We start from the raw sequence: 22452 nt of genomic DNA, 5'->3' as shown, positions 1-22452 counted from the left end.
GTATATTTTTTCTTTCTTTTTTTTTTTTGGGGGGGGGGGGTCGTTCGAGACAAGGTTTCTCTGTAGCTTTGGAGCCTGTCCTGGACTAGCTCTGTAGACCAGGCTGGCCTTGAACTCACAGAGATCCACCTGCCTCTGTCTCCCGAGTGCTGGGATTACAAGCGTGCGCCACCACCGCCTGGCCAATGTGTATATTTTTTCAGTGTCCACTCACTTATTAGTGGACATCTAGGCTGGTCTCATTTCAGTAAACATAGATGTCTGTGTATCTTTGTAGGAGACTATAGAGGCCTTTGGGTAAATGCTCAGTTATAGTATAGATGGGTCATATAAGAGTTCTATTTTTTACATTTTTAGAGCCTTCCCTACCAATTTCCATAATTATTGTACTAGTTTATACCTGTCTTAGTTAGGGTTTCTATTGCTGTGAAGAGACACCATGAGCACAGCAACTCTTATAAAGGAAAGCATTTCATTTGGGGTGGCTTGCTTACAGTTTCAGAGGTTCAGTTCATTATCATCTTGGCAGGAAGCATGGCAGCATGCAAGCAGACATGGTGCTGGAGAAGTAGCTGAGAGTTCTACATCTTGTAAGCAACAGGAAATGATCTCTGAGCATAGGAAACCGCAAAGCCCACTCCCATAGTGACACACTTCCTCCAACAAAGCCACACCTCCCTTTGGGGGCCATTTTCTTTCAAACCACCATATCCCTTCCCCTCCACAAGCTGTAATAAGGATTGCTCTTTCCCTACATTCTCATCAGCATTTTTATCATCTCCTTTAAAAAAAAAAAATGTGCGTGTGTCTTACTTACTGTTTTATTGCTGTGGTAAAACACCAAAATAAAGGCAACATATAGAAGGAAGAATTTAACTGGAGGCTTGCTTAGTTTCAGAGAATTAGTCCATGACCAGCAGCAAGCAGGCAGACATAGGACACTAGAGCAGTAGCTGAAACTAGACAGGTATACAACCGAGCTACATTCCTAGTCCTGTGAAGTTTTCTTGCTTAAGGAGTCTAATTTGTGAGATGTCTCAGCAGGTAAAGGTGCTTCCTCCAGAAACCACATGGTAAAAGGACAGATCTAATTCCCACAGGTTGTTCTCAGCCTGCATACATGTGTGGACACACACACACACACACAGACACACAGACACACACACACACACACACACACACACACACACACACGGACACACACACAGAGTTTTTAAAATAATTCTCCATTAATTTTGCAAATCCAATGGGACTTATTGAGTCTTGGTTATTGGCTGTTCTGTAAACTCAGGGTACATTAACAGTGTAACTGAAGTTTTTCAGTGTATGCATATAATCCCAGCTCTTTCAGAGGCTGAGGGAGAAGGATCTTGAGTTTGGGACCAACCTGGGCCATGGAGCAAGGTCCTGTCTCAAAAATAAAAAATATAGAAAGAAAGAAAGAAAGAGAGAGAGAGAGAGAGGGAGGGAGGGAGGGAGGGAAAGAAAGAAAGAAAGAAAGAAAGAAAGAAGGAAAGAAAGAGAAAATGAAAAGGGAAAGGAAAATCCTGGAAATTGTGTTTTATTTAGAATTCATTCTCAGAAAAGAATTTAATGAACAGAAAAGTAAAGAGATAAATATTCTTCATTTTTTCTAGTTTGCTGTTTTTTAACATGCCTGAACCTATAGTAGTCTGTGCTATTCCAGAAACTAGGACCCAACGAGTTTATGATTTTAAAGAAAAAAGCCATAAAGTTCCATTTTTTTAGGAAATTCTATCAGCCTAATAATTGTTGAACAAAAAACAACTATACTAGTCACTCATAGAATACAGTTAATTATCTCTGCTGTCATTTTCATGGTATTTGCATATTATTGCTTACATGTATGGCATATTATTGCTTACATGTATGAAATTTATACTTTGATGTTAATATTGTGTTACTTTGTCTCCAATTTACAAAAATGAATCTATTACTCAGAAATAGGCACTAAACTGCAAAGTACTGATGACAATAATAGAGCCGTTTAAAACAGTAGCATAAACTGAAGAGTATCAAGACTCACTTGCAAGTACAGAATGTGAATCAATACATTGCTGTGGGATGTTCTGTATGTTAAATGTGTTGCTCTGATTGGTTAATAAGTAAAACACTGATTGGCCAGTAGCCAGCTAGGAAGTATAGGTAGGACAAGCAGAGAAGAGAATTCTGGGAAGTGGAAGGCTGAGTAGAGAGACGCTGACAGCCTCCGCCATGACAAGTGACATGTAAGGTACCGGTAAGCCACAAGCCACATGGCAACTTATAGATTAATAAACAGGATTTAAGATATAAGAACAGTTAGCAAGAAGCCTGTCATGGCCATACAGTTTGTAAGCAATATAAGTCTCTGTATGTTTACTTGGTTGGGTCTGAGCATCTGTGGGACTGGCGGGTAAGAAAGATTTGTCCTGACTGTGGGCTAGGCAGGAAAACTCTAACTACAAAGAAAAAATTCTAGCTACAATACATACTGAGAATAACTGCTACTGTGGTAATTTTATACCAACTCTCCAAAAGAAATGTGCAGAGAAAAAGTACAATAAAGGACTGGAAATGTGTGTGGCTCAGTGATAGAGCATTTGTCTGGCATGCAGTGTCCCAGTGCCACAAAATAAGTCAAAACAAAAGTGTAACAAGAGTATCTAAAAACGGAACTTTTCATTGGTTATCTGTTCTTTCCAGTGCCCTAGCTATTATGAAATCTAGTCAAATAATGGCATGAAGTAACTGAAACTTCAATATTATTTTAAAATACAGTTAGTTTTTTTCTAGAAAAAAAATGCAACATAAGGTCTAGTATGAAATTGGCTAATTGTATTCTTAGGCATGAAAGTGACCAAGCTAAAGAGACACCCTGCTCATAGCAAAAACAATGAAGATATAATTACATAAATCATAAAGGTCTGTGGTACAGGAATATATATTTTGGTAACTATTTTATCAATTGTTTTTAGACTAGAAAGAACACCAACTAAGTAAGGAATTACTCCAAAAGTCAGCTCATAATTTTATTTCCTGAACGTTACCAATGAAAAAAGCCTTTTTGATAGTGAATGAAAATGAAAATATGAAATACCAGCAAATTATAGCCTTTGAATTGTAGTTTTGTGTGCTGGGCCAAGATATTGTTGGTGAATAAATGCTCTGCTTATGCATGCCAACATATGCCAGCTTTTGAAAAGGGAGGTGGCCCATTTAAGTTTTTAAAGTGAGCAATGAGCCTTCAAAGACTTCTTTATGGTACTGGCACCAGCAGGGAAGTTATTCTTAGGACGCACAGATGGTGTCCCGGAGGTTTACTCAGTTTCTCACTTGGCCTGAATCTAGCACTTTAGGTTAAAATGACTATGCTGTGCTATGGCTGCTTCTCGCCTCTGAGAGCTTTTAAACTCATTCTCCTTTTCTCTTAACAGAGAAAGAAATCACTTTCTCAAAAAATTTTCAGTTTTCCAAGTTATTTAGAAAGACTGAGAAGAAATTTCAGAGCCATAACAGTTACAGAATAGATTAGTGATCCATTCACTATGCCTTTTCAGATAGAAGAGCCAGGCTTCTGTTGTTTGAGTGTGTCTATCTGCACTCATCACCTATAATTAGAATTCTTTGTTAATTTCTGTCTGCATTTAATCTACTTTCAAAAATAACATGTAATAGAGCCAAACATTTCCTTTCCTGGTAGCCTATATTGTGAATTAGTTTCCATTTTCATATATGTAAAGAAGGGAAACTGACAATAATTCAACTTGTCTGTCAGGTTGAGTGAGATCTTCGTGAAAGATTGTCAGTTTCATTCCTCTCACAAGTAGTAAATAACGATTCTTGTTATTTTTTTACATTAAAATGGTGACAAAGTTGTTAAAACGGCAAGCATGAGGGAGAGCCAGCTGCTATATGCTTTCGCCACTAGATGGTAGCCCTACTTCAGTGATGTACAATGCAGGCTCAGTAATGGAGAAATAAACATGTTATAAAGTTGGGCCTCAGAATATAGAGACTGGGAAATGGAAGCTACAGATGCATTATTGTACATTGCTAAAGAAGCAGCTTAGCAAAGGCTCACAACAGAACACACCTACCAATTTTATTTTACATGTCTGAGTGTTTTCCTTGCATGTATGTATGTGTATCACATGCCTGCTTGGTGCCACAGAGGTCAGAAGAGGGCATCAGATCTCCTGAATCAGGTGGTTGTGAACCACCACGTGGATGCTGGGAACCAAACTTAGGTCCACTGCAAGAGCAACGAGTTCTTTTAATTACTGATCCATCTCTCCATCACATAAAACATATGAAAACTTTAAATTCTGCCAAAAGGTAGAAAGGGGGCTGGAAAAATAACTCCATAGTTAAGAGCATATACTGCTCTTCTAGAGAACCAGAATTTGGTCCTAGCACCCACATGGGCAGCTCAAAATTACATGTAACTCCAGCTCCAGGGTAATCTGATGGCCTCTTCTGGACTCCATGGGCACCCACTCACATATAGGTATAACACAAATTGCTAAATGGTCTTATTAATTTAAAAAGCTGGAGCCAAATATTGGGGTGAAAACTGAGAGATCAGAGGGATAGAACAAGCCAAGCCACAAGTTCTTATTGCTAGGAAATCCTCCGCACACAGGAAAAGAGAGCTATTTCTTGTATACTCACACCTATATACCTTTCTGCACCCTGCCATCTTCCTCTCTCTATCCAGCTATATCACTTCCTCTTTCTGCCCAGCTCTATCACTTCCTGTCTATCTGTCCTCCAGACCTCCAGACCTCTATAGTTAACTAGTGCTGGGATTAAAGGTGTGTGCTACCATGCCTGGCTCTGTTCCCAGTGTGGCCTTGAACTCACAGAGATCCAGATAGATCTCTGCCTCCTGAATGCTAGGATTAAAAGCATGTGCTACCACTGCCTTACCTCTATATTTAATATAGTGGCTAGCTTTATATAGGTGCTTCTATTCATGTTTAACATAAACATACACTTTTTTAATTTAAAGAAATAGAGAAAAAATAATACAGATCAAAATTTTATAATATTTTATCTTGCTTCCATAAATAATATGAGTAGAATACATAATTTAAATTAAGTATATAATCTAAACCAATAAATAAATTTACACAGGGCAGTGGTGGCACATGCCTTTAATCCCAGCATTCAGTAGGCAGAGGCAAGCGGATCTCTAAGTTCAAGGCCAGCCTGATCTACAGGTCTGTGTCTGTCTGTCTGTCTGTCTGTCTCTCTCTCTCTCTCTCTCTCTCTCTCTCTCTCTCACACACACACACACACACACACACACACACACACACACACACACATGCACGCACGCTCTCTCTCTTTCTGTGTCTGTCTGTCTTTCCTTCCTTCTTTCTTCCTTCCTTTCTTTCTTTCTTTCTTTCTTTCTTTTTTTTTGGAGCTGAGGATCGAACCCAGGGCCTTGCACTTGCTGGCAAGCGCTCTACCACTGAGCTAAATCCCCAACCCCTCTCTCTCTCTTTCTTTCTTTCTTTCTTTCTTTCTTTCTTTCTTTCTTTCTTTCTTCTTTCTTTCTTTCTTCCTTCCTTCCTTCCTTCTTCTTTCTTTCTTTCTTCCTTCCTTCCTTCCTCCTTCCTTCCTTCCTTCCTTCCTTCCTTCCTTCTTTCCTTTCTTTCCTTTCTTTCTTTCTTTCTTCCTTTCTTCCTTCCTTCCTTCCTTCCTTCCTCCCTCCCTCCCTCCCTCCCTCCCTCCCTCCCTCCCTCCTTCCCTCCCTCCTTCCTCCTTCCTTCCTTCCTTCCTTCCTTCCTTCCTTCCTTCCTTCCTTCTTTCTTTCTTTCTTTCTTTCTTTCTTTCTTTCTTTCTTTCTTTCTTTCATTGGACACAAGGTCTTGATGTGTAACCCGGCTAGCCTGAAATTTACTATGCAGCTCAGACAGGCCTTTAATTCATGATCTTTCTGCCTTTGTTGGTATTACAGGCATGTATCACCATGCCAAGTTAAATGACATTATTAGGGTTCATTTTCCACATCAGATTTCTGTACTGAGAATCCTCTGTTTTGTTTTTAATGACTTGACTTTTAATGTCAAGCTTATGGAGAGGATACCACACTGAATAAGACATATCTCTTAGGACTGGAGAGATTGCCCAGTGGTTAAGAGAACTACACTGCTCTTGCAGAGGAGCTGTGTTTGGTTCCCAGTACCTTTGTGATGGCTGCCAACTACCTGTGACTCCAGTTTCAGGGGATGTGAAGCAATCTTCTGGCCTCTGTGGGCACCTGTATGCATGCAGTGCACATAAACTCATGTAGCCTGTGTCTTTCCTAGGATCCCATTTTCTAGGTAGCCTCCCTGGAGTTGTGTAGCAGTCTAGTCATCTTTGTTTTACATCTAGTATCCTAATAGGAGTGAGTACATACCATGTTCGTCCTTCTGAGTCTGAGTTACCTCACTCAGGATGATTTTTTTCTAGATCCATCCATTTGCCTGCAAACCTCATGATGTCATTGTTTTTCTTTGCTGAGTAGTACTCCATTGTGTATATGTACCATATTTTCTTTATCCATTCTTCAGTTGAAGGGCATCTAGGTTGTTTCCAGGTTCTGGCTATTACAAACAATGCTGATATGAACATAGCTGAGCAAATGCCCTTGTGGTATGATTGAGCATTCCTTGGGTATATGCCCAAGACTGCTACAGCTGGGTCTTAGGGGAGATGGATTCCCAATTTTCTAAGGAAGCACCATATTGATTCCCACCAGCAGTGGAGGAGAGTTCCTCTTGCTCCACATCCTCTCCAGCATAAGCTGTCTTCTGTGTTTTAATCTTAGACATTTTGACAGGTGTAAGGTGACCTAGAAAATGGGACCCTAGGAAAGACACAGGGATCGCCCAATGACAGAGAAATGGATGAGATCTACATGAACAACCTGAACGTGAGTGGGGGTAATGAAGAGCAAGGTTTGAGGGGAAGAAAGCTTAGGGGAGCAGGAGATCCCAGCTGGATCAAGAACAGAAAGGGAGAACAAGGAATAACAGACCATGATAAATGATGACCACATGAGAACAGGAATAGGCAGAGTGCTGGAGAGGTCCCCAGAAATCCACAGTGATACATCCTCTGTAGCCTACTGGCAATGGTCGAGAGAAAGCCTGATCTGACCTAGTCTGGTGATCAGATGGCCAAACACCCTAACGGTCGTGCTGGAACACTCATCTAATAACTGATGGAAATGGATGCAGAGATCCTCAGCCAGGCCCCAGGTGGAGCTCCAGGAGTCCAATTGTTGAGAAAGAGGAGGGACTGTAGGAGTGTGTGTTGTTGAGACCAAGATTGGAGAGGCACAGGGACAAATAGCCAAACAAATGGAAGCACATGAATTGTGAACCAAGGGCTGGAGCCCCCAGCTGGATCAGGCCCTCTGGATAGGTGAGACAGTTGAGTGGCTTGGACTGTTTGGGAGGCACCCAGGAAGTGGACCCGGACCTGTCCTTGGTGCATGAGCTGGCTGTTTGGAACCTTGGGCTTACACAGGGACACTTTGCTCAGCCTGGAAAGAGGGGACTGGACCTGCCTGTACTGAATCCACCAGGTTTAAATGAATCCCCAGGGTAGTCTTGGCCCTGAGGGAGGTGGGGGTGGAGGGGAGGGGCTGGAGGGAGGGTGAGAGCGGGGGCGGGAGGGGAGAGGACGGGGGAATCCATGGCTGATGTGTAGAATTAAAACACAAATATAATAATAAAAAAAAGAAAAAGAAAAAAATAAACTCATGTAGGCACACGTATATACATATAACAACAAATAAACAATAAATATCCTCTTTCATCAAGAACCTCTAAATCTGAGTGCTTAGGACCAATGGAGAAATTAAGCACCAGCTACTCTGGCTTCCACCTATTACATAAACCCTGTCCACTTCAGCCTAAGAACTTGACAAAAACTAACATCATGACTTCATAAAACCTATTGCTTTATATAGAGTTAATTTTGGAACATCTCCCTTATATTGAAGCATTTGATGAGTATAAGGGCATGTATTAGTAGTTCTAATTCTGTCCTCTATTCCAAAACAGAAGTCAATTGCTGCTTCTACACATCAGATCATGATAACATCTTCACTCCAGTCTTCTTTTCCTTAGATTCATTAGTAATATCTTTACTGTTCACTTCTATATTTTCTACACATTTAAATGCCACTATCTATAAGTCATAGACAAAAATACTGATTTACATGAAATATAAAAAGTGTTTTGGGGGTTGACGTCTATCTGTTATTCACAACTTAAGAAATATATTGTTGAAATAGCTATGAAACTAGCCCATATTTAACATCACAAAGGTAACAGAAAATTATTTGTTATATAGCTTCTAAACTTGATTATTATGTCAAGAAATTGTTATTTAGTATATTCAAAGCATCAGGTCAGACAAGTCAAGGAAGATGGGATCTGTTAGAGTTTGCAGTTGGTGATAATCAGGTACACTACTGTTGGACTCTAACCATAGGAATGCCTGAATGACGTCTGGCAGCAGTAGAAGCACAGGCATCAGAGCTCTCCCCTACTCTCTGTTCCCAAGTTTCCTGTGAAAGGGTGGAATGTCAGGAGTTAGCTGAGATAGCAGGGATGAGGTTGTGAAGGCCAGACAGCAGAAATCAAACCTTCATTCTGGTGCTAATTTGTCCTGTTTTGTTGAGAATTACTCTACTGAAAAATCCAGCAACAGGGTGTTAATTTAGTATCTCATTAGGTCAAAGTTTTGGAAAGATGAACAGCAATCTTCACTTTTTTTTGTTGTTCTTAAACATAGACTGTTTGAAAAGGAGAGTTAACCTCTTCCATCAGAAAACTACCAAGGATCCAGAATTTTTATATTACCAAACTACTAAAAACCAGAGAGCTGTGTATTGTGGACACATACCTGTTTTGGCAACATTGAAAACATGGAGACATGATTCCAAGCCAGAGACCAGCCTAGATTACATAATGAAACCTTATCTCAGAAATAAAATAAAAATAAAGAAAAGCTAGAGTACCAAATCGTCTTTCTCGATATTGTTTTGTTTTTGGGCTGAGGATCAAACCCAGGTCCTTGCGCTTGCTAGGCAAGCACTCTACCACTGAGCTAAATCCTCAGCCCTCAATATTGTTTCTTTTTGAAGGAAAAAAATACTAGATTTAAGGAAAATAAGTGACTACGTGTAATACATAAAATGTTTTGAATGCATCGTGGCCTCCAGCTCTAGGATTGCAGTTTCTGTCTTCCTTTTCCAGTCCTCCCTTACACTGCAGCATACAAATCTCCAGCCTGATCACATTTACTTCGAGCCTTCTTCCCATTCTGTCTCCAGTTTATTCCAGTTTCAAATCTGCTAAATTCAGTAAATTGCAACACAATTCTTCACAGACCTCAAAAGAATAATACTCAACTTCATATGGAAAAACAAAAAACCCAGGATAGCCAAAACAATCCTATACAATAAAGGAACTTCTGGAGGCATCACCAACCATCCTGACTTCAAGCTCTACTATAGAGCTATAGTAATAAAAAACAACTTGGTATTGACATAAAAACAGACATGTTGATCAATGGAATCAAATTGAAGACCCTGACATTAATCCACACACCTACAAACACCTGATTTTTGACAAAGAATCAAAAATTATACAATGGAAGAAAGAAAACACCTTCAACAAATGGTGCTGGCATAACTAGATATCTACATGTAGAAGAATGCAGATAGATCCATATCTATTGCCATACACAAAACTCAAGTCCAAATGGATCAAAGACCTCAACATAAATCCAGTTACACTGAACCTCACAGAAGAGAAAGTGGGAAGTAGCCTTGAACACATTGGCACAACAGACCACTTCCTAAATATAATACCAGTAGCACAGACACTGAGAGCAACAATTAATAAGTGGGACCTCCTGAAACTGAGAAGCTTCTGTAAAGCGAAGGACACAGTAAATAAGACAAAACAGTAGCCTACAGAATGGGAAAAGATCTTTTCCAACCTCACATCTAACAGAGGGCTGATCTCCAAAATATATAAAGAACTCAAGAAACTAGACATCAAAGTATCAAATAATCCAATTAAAAAATGGGCTGCAGAACTAAACAGAGAATTCTCAACAGAAGAATCTCAAATGGCCAAAAGACATTTAAGGAATTACTCGACATCCTTAGCCATCAGGGAAATGCAAATCAAAACAACTCTGAGATACCATCTTACACTTGTCAGAATGGCTAAGATCAAAAACACTGATGACAGCTTATGTTGGAAAAGATATGGAGAAAGGAGAACACTCCTCCACTGCTGGTGGGAATGTGGTCTTTACAGCTACTCTGGAAATCAGTATGGCAGTATCTCAGAAAATTGGGAATCAACCTACTTCAAGACCCAGCAATACCATTCTTGGGCATATACCCAAAAGATGCTCAACCACACCACAAAGACATTTGCTCAACTATGTTCATAGCAGCATTATTCATAATAGCCGAAACCTGGAAACAACCTAGATGTCCCTCAACCAAAGAATGGATAAAGAAAATGTGGTACATTTACACAATGGAGTATTATGCAGGGCTAAAAAACAATGTCATCATGAAATTTGTAGGCAAATGGATAGAACTAGAAAAAACATCCCAAACCCAGAAAGACAAACATGGTATGTACTCACTTAGAAGCAAATATTAGACACAAAGCAAAGGATAACCAGTCTACAATCCACAGCCCCAGAGAAGCTAGGTAAAGAGGAGGACTCTAAGAGGAACATGCATGGATCACCCCAGGAAGGGGAAAGGGTTCAGATCTCCTGGGTAAACTGGGAGGGGGAATAAAGGGAAGAGGATGGGAGGTGGGAACATGAGGGTTCCAGATAGCCGAGTTGGGGGAGGGACAGAGGGAGAGCAGTGAAAGACACACTTTTTTTTTTTTAATTTCTTGGTTTTTTTTTTTAATTTTTAAACAAAAGTTATTTGTGCAACATATTTTCACTGTAATTTCCCCTCCTGCAATTCCTCCTATATCCTCCCAACATCCCTATACACCCAACTTTGTTCTCTCCCACCTCTTTAAACACACACACGGAAATCAAAATAAACAAACAAAAGACCAATAAGAGCCAAAAAAAAAAAAAGGCCAAACAAAGCAAAATAAGTCACCAAGTCTACAAAATACCATCGAGTTCATTTTATGTTGGCCAATTACTCCTAGGCATAAAGACTACCTTGAAATATGGTTAAATACCCAGTGAGCCTCCATGGAAGAAAACTGATTTTTCCCTTACCAGAGAATATCAATTACAAATAGCTTTTTGATTAAAGGAAGGAGTCTTTGTTTCCATCCCATCTCAGTGCTGGGACCCCATCTCACTTGGACTAGTGCAGGTCTTGTATGTCTGCCAGTTTCTGAGTTCACATATGCATCAGTTCTGTTGTATCTGGAAGACGTTTCCTTAGAGTCATCAATCACCTCTGGCTCTTCAGGATTTCTTCTTCCATATAGCTCCCTGAGCCTTGAGGTGAGGGCTTTGATGAAGAGATCCCATTTAGGATGAGTGCTTCAAAGCCTCTCACTGCCTACACATGAACCAATTGTAGGTCTCTATTAATTCTCATCTGCTGCAAGAAAACCCTTCACTGATGAGGGTTGAACAAGGCATTGATCTATAAATATAACAGTATGTCATTAAGAGTCATTTTATTGCTATGTTCCTTTAGCAGAATAATAGTAGTAGGTTTTCTCCTAGGCCCATGACCTATCTAGTCTCAGGTTCCTGACCACTTCAGCAGTGTCAGGACTGGGTTTCATCTCATGGAGTGGACTTTAAGTCCAATTAAAAAGGGTTGGTTGCCAGGCAGTGGTGGCACATGCCTTTAATCCCAGCACTTGGAAGGCAGGGATGGATGGATCTCTGTGAGTTTGAGGCCAGCCTGATTTACAGAGTAAGTTCTAGGACAGCCAGAGCTGTTAACAGAAACCATGTTTCGAACAAACAAACAAACAAACAAAAAAGTGGTTGCTTACTCTCCTAACATTTGTGCCACTATTGCACTAGTGTATCTTTCAGGCCAATTGCTATTACAGGTGACGAGGGTTTGTAGCTGGGAAATACTGGTGATTTCTTTTCTCCTCTGGTAGCATGCAAAGTACATACCAATACCGTGAATGCCAATAGGGGTGAAGCTTCTAGTTAGCACCAGCTCTACTTCAATGACATGTAAATATTATCTTCAGCCAATACCCTTGGCAATAGACGGTAAGATTTGGGGTTTTCATGGGGCCAAAGATTCAACAAGATGTAACTCATTCTTGGCACTGGAGGTTTATTTAACTAGGTAACAAAAGATGTCTAGTTGGGGCAAGCATTGTCTCCCCTATTATTTGGTGACTCCATTTAGATTTCCTTCATATATGTATATGTTTTAGGACGTTTCTACAGTAGTAGGTTTCCATATGGTTTTAAGTGTCCTTTAGTGTTAGTTGTGCCTCCCCATATTCCTTCCTTTACCCTTCTCTTCCATCCCTTTCCCTGTTTAGTCTTCCTATTCTGTTTCTCCTTTGTCTCTTTATAACAATATATCCTATTTCTCTTTCCTTGGGAGAACCTCTCCTCCCCACTAGTGCTTTACTCAGTACTTAACCTCTGGTTTTTCAGATTGTAGCACACATAATTGAAGGCTTAAAAGCTAATATCTACATTGAAGAGAAAACATACAATATTTGTCTCTTTGGATCTGGGTTGCCTCACTCAGGATGATTTTTTTTCCTAACTCCATTCATTTACCTAGGAATTTTATAATTTATTTTTTTAACAGTTAAATAGTATTCTGTTGTGTAAAGGTAACACATTTTTTATTATCTATTCATCAGCTGACTTGACTGATTCAACAGCATCTTGACTGTTTTCAATTTCTGGCTATTATGAATAAAGCATCAATGAATGTGGGTGAGCAACTATCTCTGTAGTAGAATGTAGAGATTTTGGGGGTATATGCCCAAGACAAGTATAGCTGGATCTTGAGGTAGAACGATTCCCAGTTTCCTGAGGAACTGCTGCAGAGTTCCATAGTGGCTGTAACAGCTCGCACTCCCACCAGCAACGAATGAATAGTCCCCTTTCCCCACATCCTAGCCAGCATGTGTCACCATGTGTTTTATTGATCTTGCTCATTCTGACTGGGGTAAGATGGAATCTCAAAGTAGGTTTAATTTGCATTTCCCTGATGGCTGAAAATGCTTAACATTTCTTTAACTGTTCCTCAGATTTTTTTTTTATTTTTATTTTTTATTTTTATTTTTATTTTGGTTTTTCAAGACAGGGTTTCTCTGTGTAGCTTTGCACCTTTCCTGGAACTCACTTGGTAGCCCAGGCTGGCCTCGAACTCACAGAGATCTGCCTGTCTCTACCTCCCGAGTGCTGGAATTAAAGGCGTGTGCCACCACCGCCTGGCGTGTTCCTCAGAATTTTGCATTTCATCTTTTGAGAATTCCCTTAGTTCTGTACCACATTTTTTTTATTTGGGTTATTTGTTTTCTTGTTGTTCAGTGTTTGTAGTTCTTTATGTATTTTAGATACTAATCCTCTATCAGATGTATATTGGTAAAGATCCTTTCCCACTCTGTAGGCTGTTGATTTCCCCAAATGACAATGTCTTTTGCCATACAGAAGCTTTTCAGCTTCATGAGATCCCTTTTATGATTTCTGGTGCCTGTGTTATTAGTGTCTTGTTCAGAAAGTCCTTTCCTTAACCAATTAGTAAAAGTCTATTTGCCGGGTAGTGGTGGTACATGCCTGTAATCCCAGCACTCAGGAAACAGAGGCAGGTGGATCTCTGTGAGTTCGAGGCCAGCCTGGTCTACAAAGCGAGTTCCAGGACAGCCTCCAAAAGCTACAGAGAAACCCTGTCTGGAAAAAAAAAAGAAAAGAAAAGAAAAGAAAAGAAAGAAAGAAAGTCTGTTCCCCACTTATCACTTCTGTCAGATTCAGGGTAGCTGATCTTACATTGAAGTTTTTTTTTTAATTTAATTTAATTTTACATATCAGCCATGGGTTCCCCTGTCCTTCTCCCTCCTGCCCCCACCCCACCTTCCCCCCAGCCCCCTCCCCATTCCCATCTCCTCCAGGGCAAAGACTCCCCTGGGGATTCAGCTCAACCTGGTAGATTCAGTACAGGCAGGTCCAGTCCCCTCCTTCCAGGTTGAGCAAAGTGTCCCTGTGTAAGCCCCAGGTTCCAAACAGCCAGCTCATGCACTAAGGACAGGTCCGGGTCCCACTGCCTGGGTGACTCCCAAACAGTTCAAGCTATTCAATTGGCTCACTTATCCAGAAGAAGGTCTGATCCAGTTGGGGGCTTCTCAGCTTTTGGTTCATAGTTCATGTGTTTCTATTAGTTTGGCTATTTGTCCCTGTGCCTTTTCCAATCTTGGTCTCAACAATTCATGCTCTTACAGTCCCTCCTCTTTCTCAACAATTGGACTCCTGGAGCTCCACCTGGGGCCTGGCTGAAGATCTCTGCATCCACTTCCATCAGTTATTGGATGAGAGTTCTAGCACAACAGTTAGGGTGTTGTTTGCAGGCAAATGGATGGATCTAGAAAAAAATCATCCTGAGTGAGGTAACCCAGACTCAGAAAGACAAACATGGTATATACTCACACATAGAAGGATACTAGATGTAAAACAAAGATGACTAGACTGCTACTCACAACTCCAGGGAGGTAGAAAACAGGACCCTAAGAAAGACACAGGGATCGCCCAATGACAGAGAAATGGATGAGATCTACATACAACCTGAACGTGAGTGGGGGTAATGAAGGGCAAGGTTCAAGGGAAAGAGAGCTTAGGGGAGCAGGAGATCAAGAACAGAAAGGGAGAACAAGGAATAAAAGACCATGATAAATGAAGACCACATGAGAATAGGAAGAAGCAAAGTGCTAAAGAGGTCCCCAGAAATCCACAATGATACCTCCACTGTAGCCTACTGGCAATGGTCAAGAGAAAGCCGGAACTGACCTAGAGTGGAGATCAAATGGCCAAACATTGAAGTTCTTGATCCATTTGGAGTTGAGTTCTGTACAGGGTGATAAATATGGGTCTATTTGTATTCTACTACATGCAACCATCCAGTTTGATCAATACCATTTGTTGAAGATGCTGTCCTTTTTCTGGTGTGTATTTTTGGCCTTTTTTTTTTTTTTTTTTTTTTTTTTTTTTTTTTTTTGTCAAAAATCAGTTGTCTATAGGCATGTGGATTTATGCCTGGGTCTTCAATTCAATGCCATTGATCAAAATTTTTGTTTTTATGACAATATCATTTTATTATTATATTCTGTAGTACAACTTGGGATGGTATATACCTTCAGAAATTCTTTCATTATCCAGGGTTGTTTTAACTATCCTGGATTTTTTTTTATATTGTAAGGGAATATTTTAATAACCTATATTCTGTTCAGTTGAAAAATATAAAAGAAATGGATACATTTCAAGATGCACGCAATGTACCAAAAAGTAAACTAAGAATCCAAAAAATGTGGGCATATATCAAAAGATTATCCAAAATGAACAAAACAAATTTAACTTAGATTTTTTTTCCCTTTTCTTTTTTTAACTATCCTGGATTTTTTATGTTTCCATATGAAGTTAAAATCAATTTCTACGAAGAATTTTGTTGGAAAGTTGATGGGGATTGCATTGAATATGTAGATTGTGTTTGGTAAGATAGCCATCTTCACAATATTAGTCCTGCCAATCCCTGAGCATCTGAGCATGAGAGATCTTTAATTCTTCTGGTGTCCTCTTCAATTTATTTTGTAATGAGAGCCCTCAATGGTCTATAATAACACACACATACACACACACACACACACACACACACACACACACACACACATCAATTTATTAAGGGGTTCTATGGGGAAAACAGACTCACTGATACAGAATAAGGTAAATCCAGTTGCAGAGTCCTTGGAAAGCTGGGGACCAATCACATGTGGCTTCCCACCACCTGATTCAGTCTTCACCCATGAGAGCGAGACCTCCTCCTTTTCTCCTCCTTTGTAAGCAGTCATGTAGGCAGATAAGAAGCACTGCCTCTATCATGCCAGATAGCCCAAAGTCATGGGCAGAGTGAATTCCCACTACACTTTTATGTATAAGATTATATCATCTGCAAATAAAGATACTTTGACTTTTCCTTTTCTATTTGTATTCCCTCTATCTAGTTGTCTGGCTGCTCTAAGACTTCAAGTACTATATTGAATAGGTATGGAGAGAATGAATATCCTTTTCTTGTTCTTGATTTTAGTAGAACAAAATTTGATTTGAGGTTGGTATTGGCTGTAGGCTTGCCTTTATTATGTATGTCCCTTGTATTCCTAGTCTCTCTAGGACTTTTATCAGGAAGGGAATGCTGCATTTTTTTCAAAGGCCTTTTCTGCATCTAATGAGATGATCATGTGGTTTTTGTCTTTCAATCTGGTGAATTACGTTTACATATGTTAAACAATCACTGTATCTGGGATAAATCGAACTTGATCATGGTAGAAAATCTTTTTGATGTTTTCTTGGATTTAATTTGGAAGTATTTTATTTAAAATAATTGCATCTATATTCATAAGGAATATTGATCTATAATTTTTTTGTTGGCCCTTTGTGTGGTTTGGGTATCCAAATAATTGTAGCCTTATAAAAACAATTAGGAGCCAGGTGGTGATGGTGCACATCTTTAATCCCAGCACTCAGGAGGCAGAAGCAGGCGGATCTCTGTGAGTTCGAGGCCAGCCTGGTCTCCAAAGCAAGTTCCAGGAAAGTCACAAAGCTACACAGAGAAACCCTGTCTCAAAAAAACAAAAAGGAAGGAAGGAAGGAAGAAAAGAAAGAAAAAAAAAAGAAAAAAGAGAATTAGGAAATATTCCTTCCTTCAGTTTCTATTTTGCAAAATAATTTGAGAAGTATTATTGGTGTTAATTCTTCTTTCTTTGACATTCTGGCAGAATTCTGTACTGAATCCATCTGGCCCTGGCCTTTGCCTTTTTTTTTTTTTTTTAATTAAATTAACTAATTTATTTTTTCCAGCCTGATCGCAGTTTTCCCTCCCTCCTCTCCTCTCCTCACCGACCCTCTCTTCCCACACACCCCCCCCAAACCTTCACTATCCCTTCCAACCACTCCTCCTCTTCCTTCCTCTTCAGAAAAGGGCAGGCTTCCTTTGTGTATCAGCCAGCCATGGCTAGCAAGTTGCAGTAAAACTAGGCACCTCCTCTCCTATTAAGGCTAGAAAGGCAACCCAGTTAGGAGGAAAGCGTCCTGAAAGCAGGTAGTAGAGTTAAAGACAGCCCCTGCTTCCACTATTAGGAATCCCCACAAGAAGATCAAGCTACATAACTGTAACATGTGCAGAAGGCCTAGGTCAGTCCCATCCAAGCTCTCTGGTTGGCAGTTTAGTCTCTGTGAGCCCAGGTAAGCTGATTCTGTGGGTTTTATTGTGGTGTCCTTGGCCCCTCTGGTTCTCACAATCCTTCCTTCCCCTCTTCCACAGGATTCCCCAAGCTCTAATGTTTGGCTGTGAGTCTGCATCTGTTTCCATCAGTTATTGGATTAAGCCTCACTGATGACAGTTGGGCTAGGCAGCAATCTGAGTATAGCAGAATATTGTTAGGAATCATGTCATTACTTTTTTTTTTTTTTTTTTTTTTTTTTTTTTTTTTTTTTTGCCAGTCCTGTTTGGTTCTATTCTAGGTCTCTGGACTGTCCAGCCTCTGGGTCCTGGCCCTCCAGGCAGTGTCAGGGGTGGGCTCCATCTTATGGTGTAGAGTCTCAAGCTGGGTCAGTCACTGGTTACTCCCATAATTTCTGCACCAGCTTTACCCAAGCATATCTTGTAGGCAGGACAATGTAAGTCAAAAGTTATGTGACTGACCAGGAGACTTTTAATTGCTGCTTCTATTTCTCTAGCAGACAAGGGTTATGGGTCTGTTTAAATTGCTTATTTGGTTTTGATTTAACTTTGGTAGGTCATATATAACAATCCATTTCTTTTAAGTTTCTCAGTTCAGTGGAGTATAGATTTTTAAAGTTATGTGTGTCCTTAAGATTCTCTGAACTTCCTTGGTGTCACTTCTAATGCCCCTTTTTTCATCTCTAATTTTATTAATTTGGATATTCTCCCTCAGTCTTTTTTTTTTCTAGACAGGGTTTCTCTGTAGCTTTGGAGCCTGTCCTAGACTAGCTTTGTGGACCAGGCTGGCCTTGAACTCACAGAGATCCACCTGCCTCTGCCTTCTGAGTGCTGGGATTACAAGGCATGAGCCTCCACCACCCGGCATCCCTTAGTCTTTTAGTTAATTTGGCTAAGGGTTTATCAGTTTTGTTGATTTTTCTCAAAAAGCCAATTCTTTGTTTTATTGATTCTTTGTAATTCTTTTTATTTATTTTATCCATGAATTTGATTATTTCTTGCCATCTACTCTTTTATTTCTTCTTATTGCTCTAGGGCTTTCAGGTATGTCACTGAGTTACTAATATGAGACCTCTCCAGTTTTGTTTTTTTTTTTTTTTAATGTAGACAGTCCTGAACATGCCTCTTAAAACTGCCTTCACTGTGTTCAATAGGTTTGAGTATGTTGTGTTTTCATTTTCATTCTATCCTTAAAAGTTTTTAATTTCCTTCTTGAGTTCTGTCTTGACCCATTTTTCATTCAGTAGTGAGCTGTTCAGTTTTCATATATTTGTATACTTTTTTGTTTCTGTTGTTGATATCCAGCTTTAGCCCATGGTGGTCAGTTAGAAGTTTGGATGTTACTTCAAATTTCTTTATTTTTAATTTTTTGGCTTTTCGAGACAGGGTTTCTCTGTATAGTTTTGGTGCCTGTCCTGGATCTTCCATTTTCTTATATCTGTTGAGACTTGATTCATGTCCAAGTATGTCAGCTTTGGAGAAAGTTCCATCAGCTGCTGAGAATAAAGTATATTCTTCTATGTTTGGGTGAAATATTATGTAAATATCTTCTATATCCCTTTGATTTAAGACATAATTTAGCACCAGCATTTCTGTTTCATTGTGTCTGGATGAACTTTTTATTGGCAGGAGTTGGATATTGAAGTCACCCATTATCACTAAAGGTCAATATGTGATTTCTAGCTGTAATAGTGTTTCTTTTATGAACTTGTGTACCCTTGGGTTTGGTGCATAAATGTTTAGAATTGCAGTGTCTTCTTGATGCCCCCCCAAGAGAGTATGTAGTGTCCTTTCCTATCTCTTCCAGTTAGTTTTGGTTAGAAATCTATTTTGTGAGGTATTAAAATTGCTATAACTGTTTGCTTTCTTGTGCTGGGATCCAATCATCCAGAATATGATATTTAAGGAGTTACTTGGTGTCAATATCTGATCTTGTCTTTATTGGGTGTTTTGTTCTTTGGTTGCTATCGCCCCTCTGGACCCTAGGCAAGTGTGGTGACTATGGGTCCCCATAGAGACTTTCTGAAGGCCAGGCCGTAGTGGTGGCACACCTTTAATCCCAGCACTTGGGAGGCAGAGGCAGGCAGATCTCTGGGAGTTCTAGGCCAGCCTGGGCTACAGAGTGAGTTCCAGGGAAGTCTCTAAAGCTACACAGAAAAACACTGTCTCAAAAAAAGTGAGAATTTCTGAGGCCCCTGGGGGACAGAAAAGAATAGAGATGGGCTGGAAGGAAAGGCTGAGGGGGTTTTGGGGAAAGAGCTAAACTACATCCCCAATATAACTTTAGTAGTCAAAAAAATACACCTTTGAATCATACCAGTTTGACAGTCATCCTTCTGACTGACTGATCATTAAGCCAACACAGTAGAATCTTCCCACCTCATTACTTTACCAAATGTACACAGCCCAATGAGGCATCCCTGTGTAATTGAGAAACAAAGTAAGTGATAAATAAATGGCTAGGAAATGAAAATGTGAAAGGGAATTTTTTTTCTCTTATAAAGGCAATTTTAAACTATATATGTAGGGTTAAAATACACAGTTCTGTATTTTCCTCAGAATTGCAATTGACATCAAAAGTTGTTACTTAAATTAGCTCCACTTATATTCATAATCTGTTCTCCAGTAGGGTAATAGGTTTTCTAGCCCCCAATAATAGGTTTCTCCACTGACACAGTGAGCCAGATGAAGCTGAATTGAAAAAGTGTAACAACAGATTTATTTGAGCAAAGCAATACCTGGGTGGGTTCTCCAGTCCCAGAGATCCAGGCCAGAGAAGCCACATGAACTAAAGCAGGAAGATTATATAGCCTGCAGGAGAGGGTTGATGACCTGTCTGCCACAATCTGGGTTTGTGCCCAAGCATGGTCAAAAGCTGGAATGCTTAGGCAGGGCTTTGGCTGCTGGCAGCAACAGGGGAGGAAGTTTCAGTAGTCTCCAGGAATGCAGAACTGGGCTTTTTGGCACCTTTTCTTTGTTGGAAGATTCTCTGAGAGGATGGGATTTGGAGAGGGACAGGAATGGAGCTTTCCAGATCATGCAGGGGCAAACTAGAGGTTCCAACTGAATATAGGTAATAGAGATCTGAACTGTTTTAATTGTTTTTGTTTTCCTTTTGGAACTAGGTTGTTCAGAGGATATTCTACACGGTCAACAGATCTTGGAGTGGAAAAATTACTTCAACAGAGATAAGGAAAAGCAACTTTTTGCAAGTATGCTTCTCATATAAAGATAAATACCAATTTAATAATTTTACTTAAATATTTTTTCTTACTCTATTGTACAACAGTATCACTGTTTCCAGGCTGTAAGCACTTATCAATTGCCCATGTATTGGGAAGGGGCTGTTAAAGAAGATAGAATAATATGGGATTTCTGCCTGTAAGCATACGGTGTGAAACAAAAACAGAAAGGCACATTCTCACCTGAATTGATAGATATGCATAGAAAGTGCAGAGGAAGCCTCAGAAGGATCAGCATGTGATCCTTATCTTGGAGAATATCAGGAGTTTACCAAGATAAAACAGCAATAGAAAGGGGTTTCCAGTAAATAGCAGCAACACAAGCCAAAGCCAGAGACAGAAAGTGTCCTTGTGTTCAAGACCTTCTGACCATGGCTCCTGTGAAAGTGACAAGGTTGGGAAAATGGGCTTACCAAAGCAATTCAAGTATATGGACTTGATTCCTTCAGTAATGACTCTACCTTGCTGCTGCTGGAAATAATAAATCTTATTCAGTTATTTTATCAAACAAAAAAAGAAAAAAGAAAAAAATGATTGACCACTAGTGGGAGCCTTTTACTGAGATAACCCTGATACCCAACTGTTTAAGCTTCTATGAATGTAAATAAAATGGAATGGTTCACATACTTGGAAATATATATATGTATATATTTTAAATGGTTCGCACTAAATGAAGCTTATACTGATAACAGTACCTTATTACTCTATGTTCTTCCTATCTTCATCTTCATATGAGACAGACAAGGTATTGGAAACCTAGCAAATTAGCAATCCGTAATGGATAGACAAATAATTTGTTATTCTAAAACATCAATTCTCAACCTTAGAATCACAACCCCCTTAGAAGTTGGACAACCCTTTCATGAGAGCTGCATATCAGATATTTAGATTATGATTCTAACAGTAGCAAAATTGTAGTTATGAAGTAGCAACAAAAATAATTTTATGGTTGGGAGCCACTACAACATAAAGAACCATATTAAAGGGTTGCAGCATTAGGAAGGTTGAGAACCACTGTTCTAAAGTGAACAGTCAGCATCACAATCATTGTTGATATTTACTGAACATCTGGTACCTGCCTAGGCTCTTAATAGGTATTATTAAATGGGTTAAGAAGGCAGAAATTTCCTTAATGATGCAAAAGTTAGACAGGCTGTGGTGGTGCATGCCTTTAATCCCAGCACTTGGGAGGCAGAGCTAGGTGGATCTCTGTGAGTTCAAGGCCAGCCTGGTCTACAGAGTGAAATCTAGGACAGGCACCAAAACTATAAAGAGAGAAACCCTGTCTCAAAAAAAAAAAAAAAAAAAAAAAAAAAAGTTACTATACTGTTTCACATCTTACCACCACCCCTGGTGGTTTTTGTTTTTGTTTTGTTTTGTTTTTATGGGCGTTGGTGTTTTGCCTGCATGTATGTCTGTGTATGGATTCTCTGGAACTGGAGTTACAGACAGTTGTGAACTGCCTTGTGGGTGCTGGGAATCCACCTGGGTTCTCTGGAAGAACATCTAATACTCTTAACCGCTGAACCATTTCTCAAGCCCATCCCTCTTTGATTTTTCAAGACATGGTTTCCCTGTGTAGCCCTGGCTGTCGTGGAGCTCGCTCTGTACACCAGGCTAGCCTCAAACTCAGAGGTCCGCCTGCCTCTGCCTCCTGAGTGCCAGATTAAAGGCCACCACTGCCCAGCAAATTCTCACATTTTCAGTGCATGAATGGATATGTACTACATGCATGCCTGTTCCCAAGGA

The 22452-nt window shown here is 39.8% G+C and overlaps 1 protein-coding gene across 2 annotated transcripts in view; it reads left to right on the top strand.

Annotated features, from left to right (window-relative positions):
- Window positions 1-22452, top strand: part of Ppp2r3a (protein phosphatase 2 regulatory subunit B''alpha) — a 152404-nt gene that overhangs the window by 94718 nt on the left and 35234 nt on the right. For both annotated transcript variants that reach the window (XM_036192671.1, XM_036192672.1), the window contains one exon: window positions 20587-20673. In XM_036192671.1, the coding sequence (XP_036048564.1) occupies window positions 20587-20673 (87 nt within the window). The remainder of the gene's footprint in view (window positions 1-20586; window positions 20674-22452) is intronic.

This window comes from Onychomys torridus, chromosome 7 (assembly GCF_903995425.1).
Source record: "Onychomys torridus chromosome 7, mOncTor1.1, whole genome shotgun sequence".
Taxonomy (NCBI): Eukaryota; Metazoa; Chordata; class Mammalia; order Rodentia; family Cricetidae; genus Onychomys; species Onychomys torridus.
Note: the sequence above shows the minus strand (reverse complement) of the source record. Positions and strands in the feature narration are given on the sequence as shown.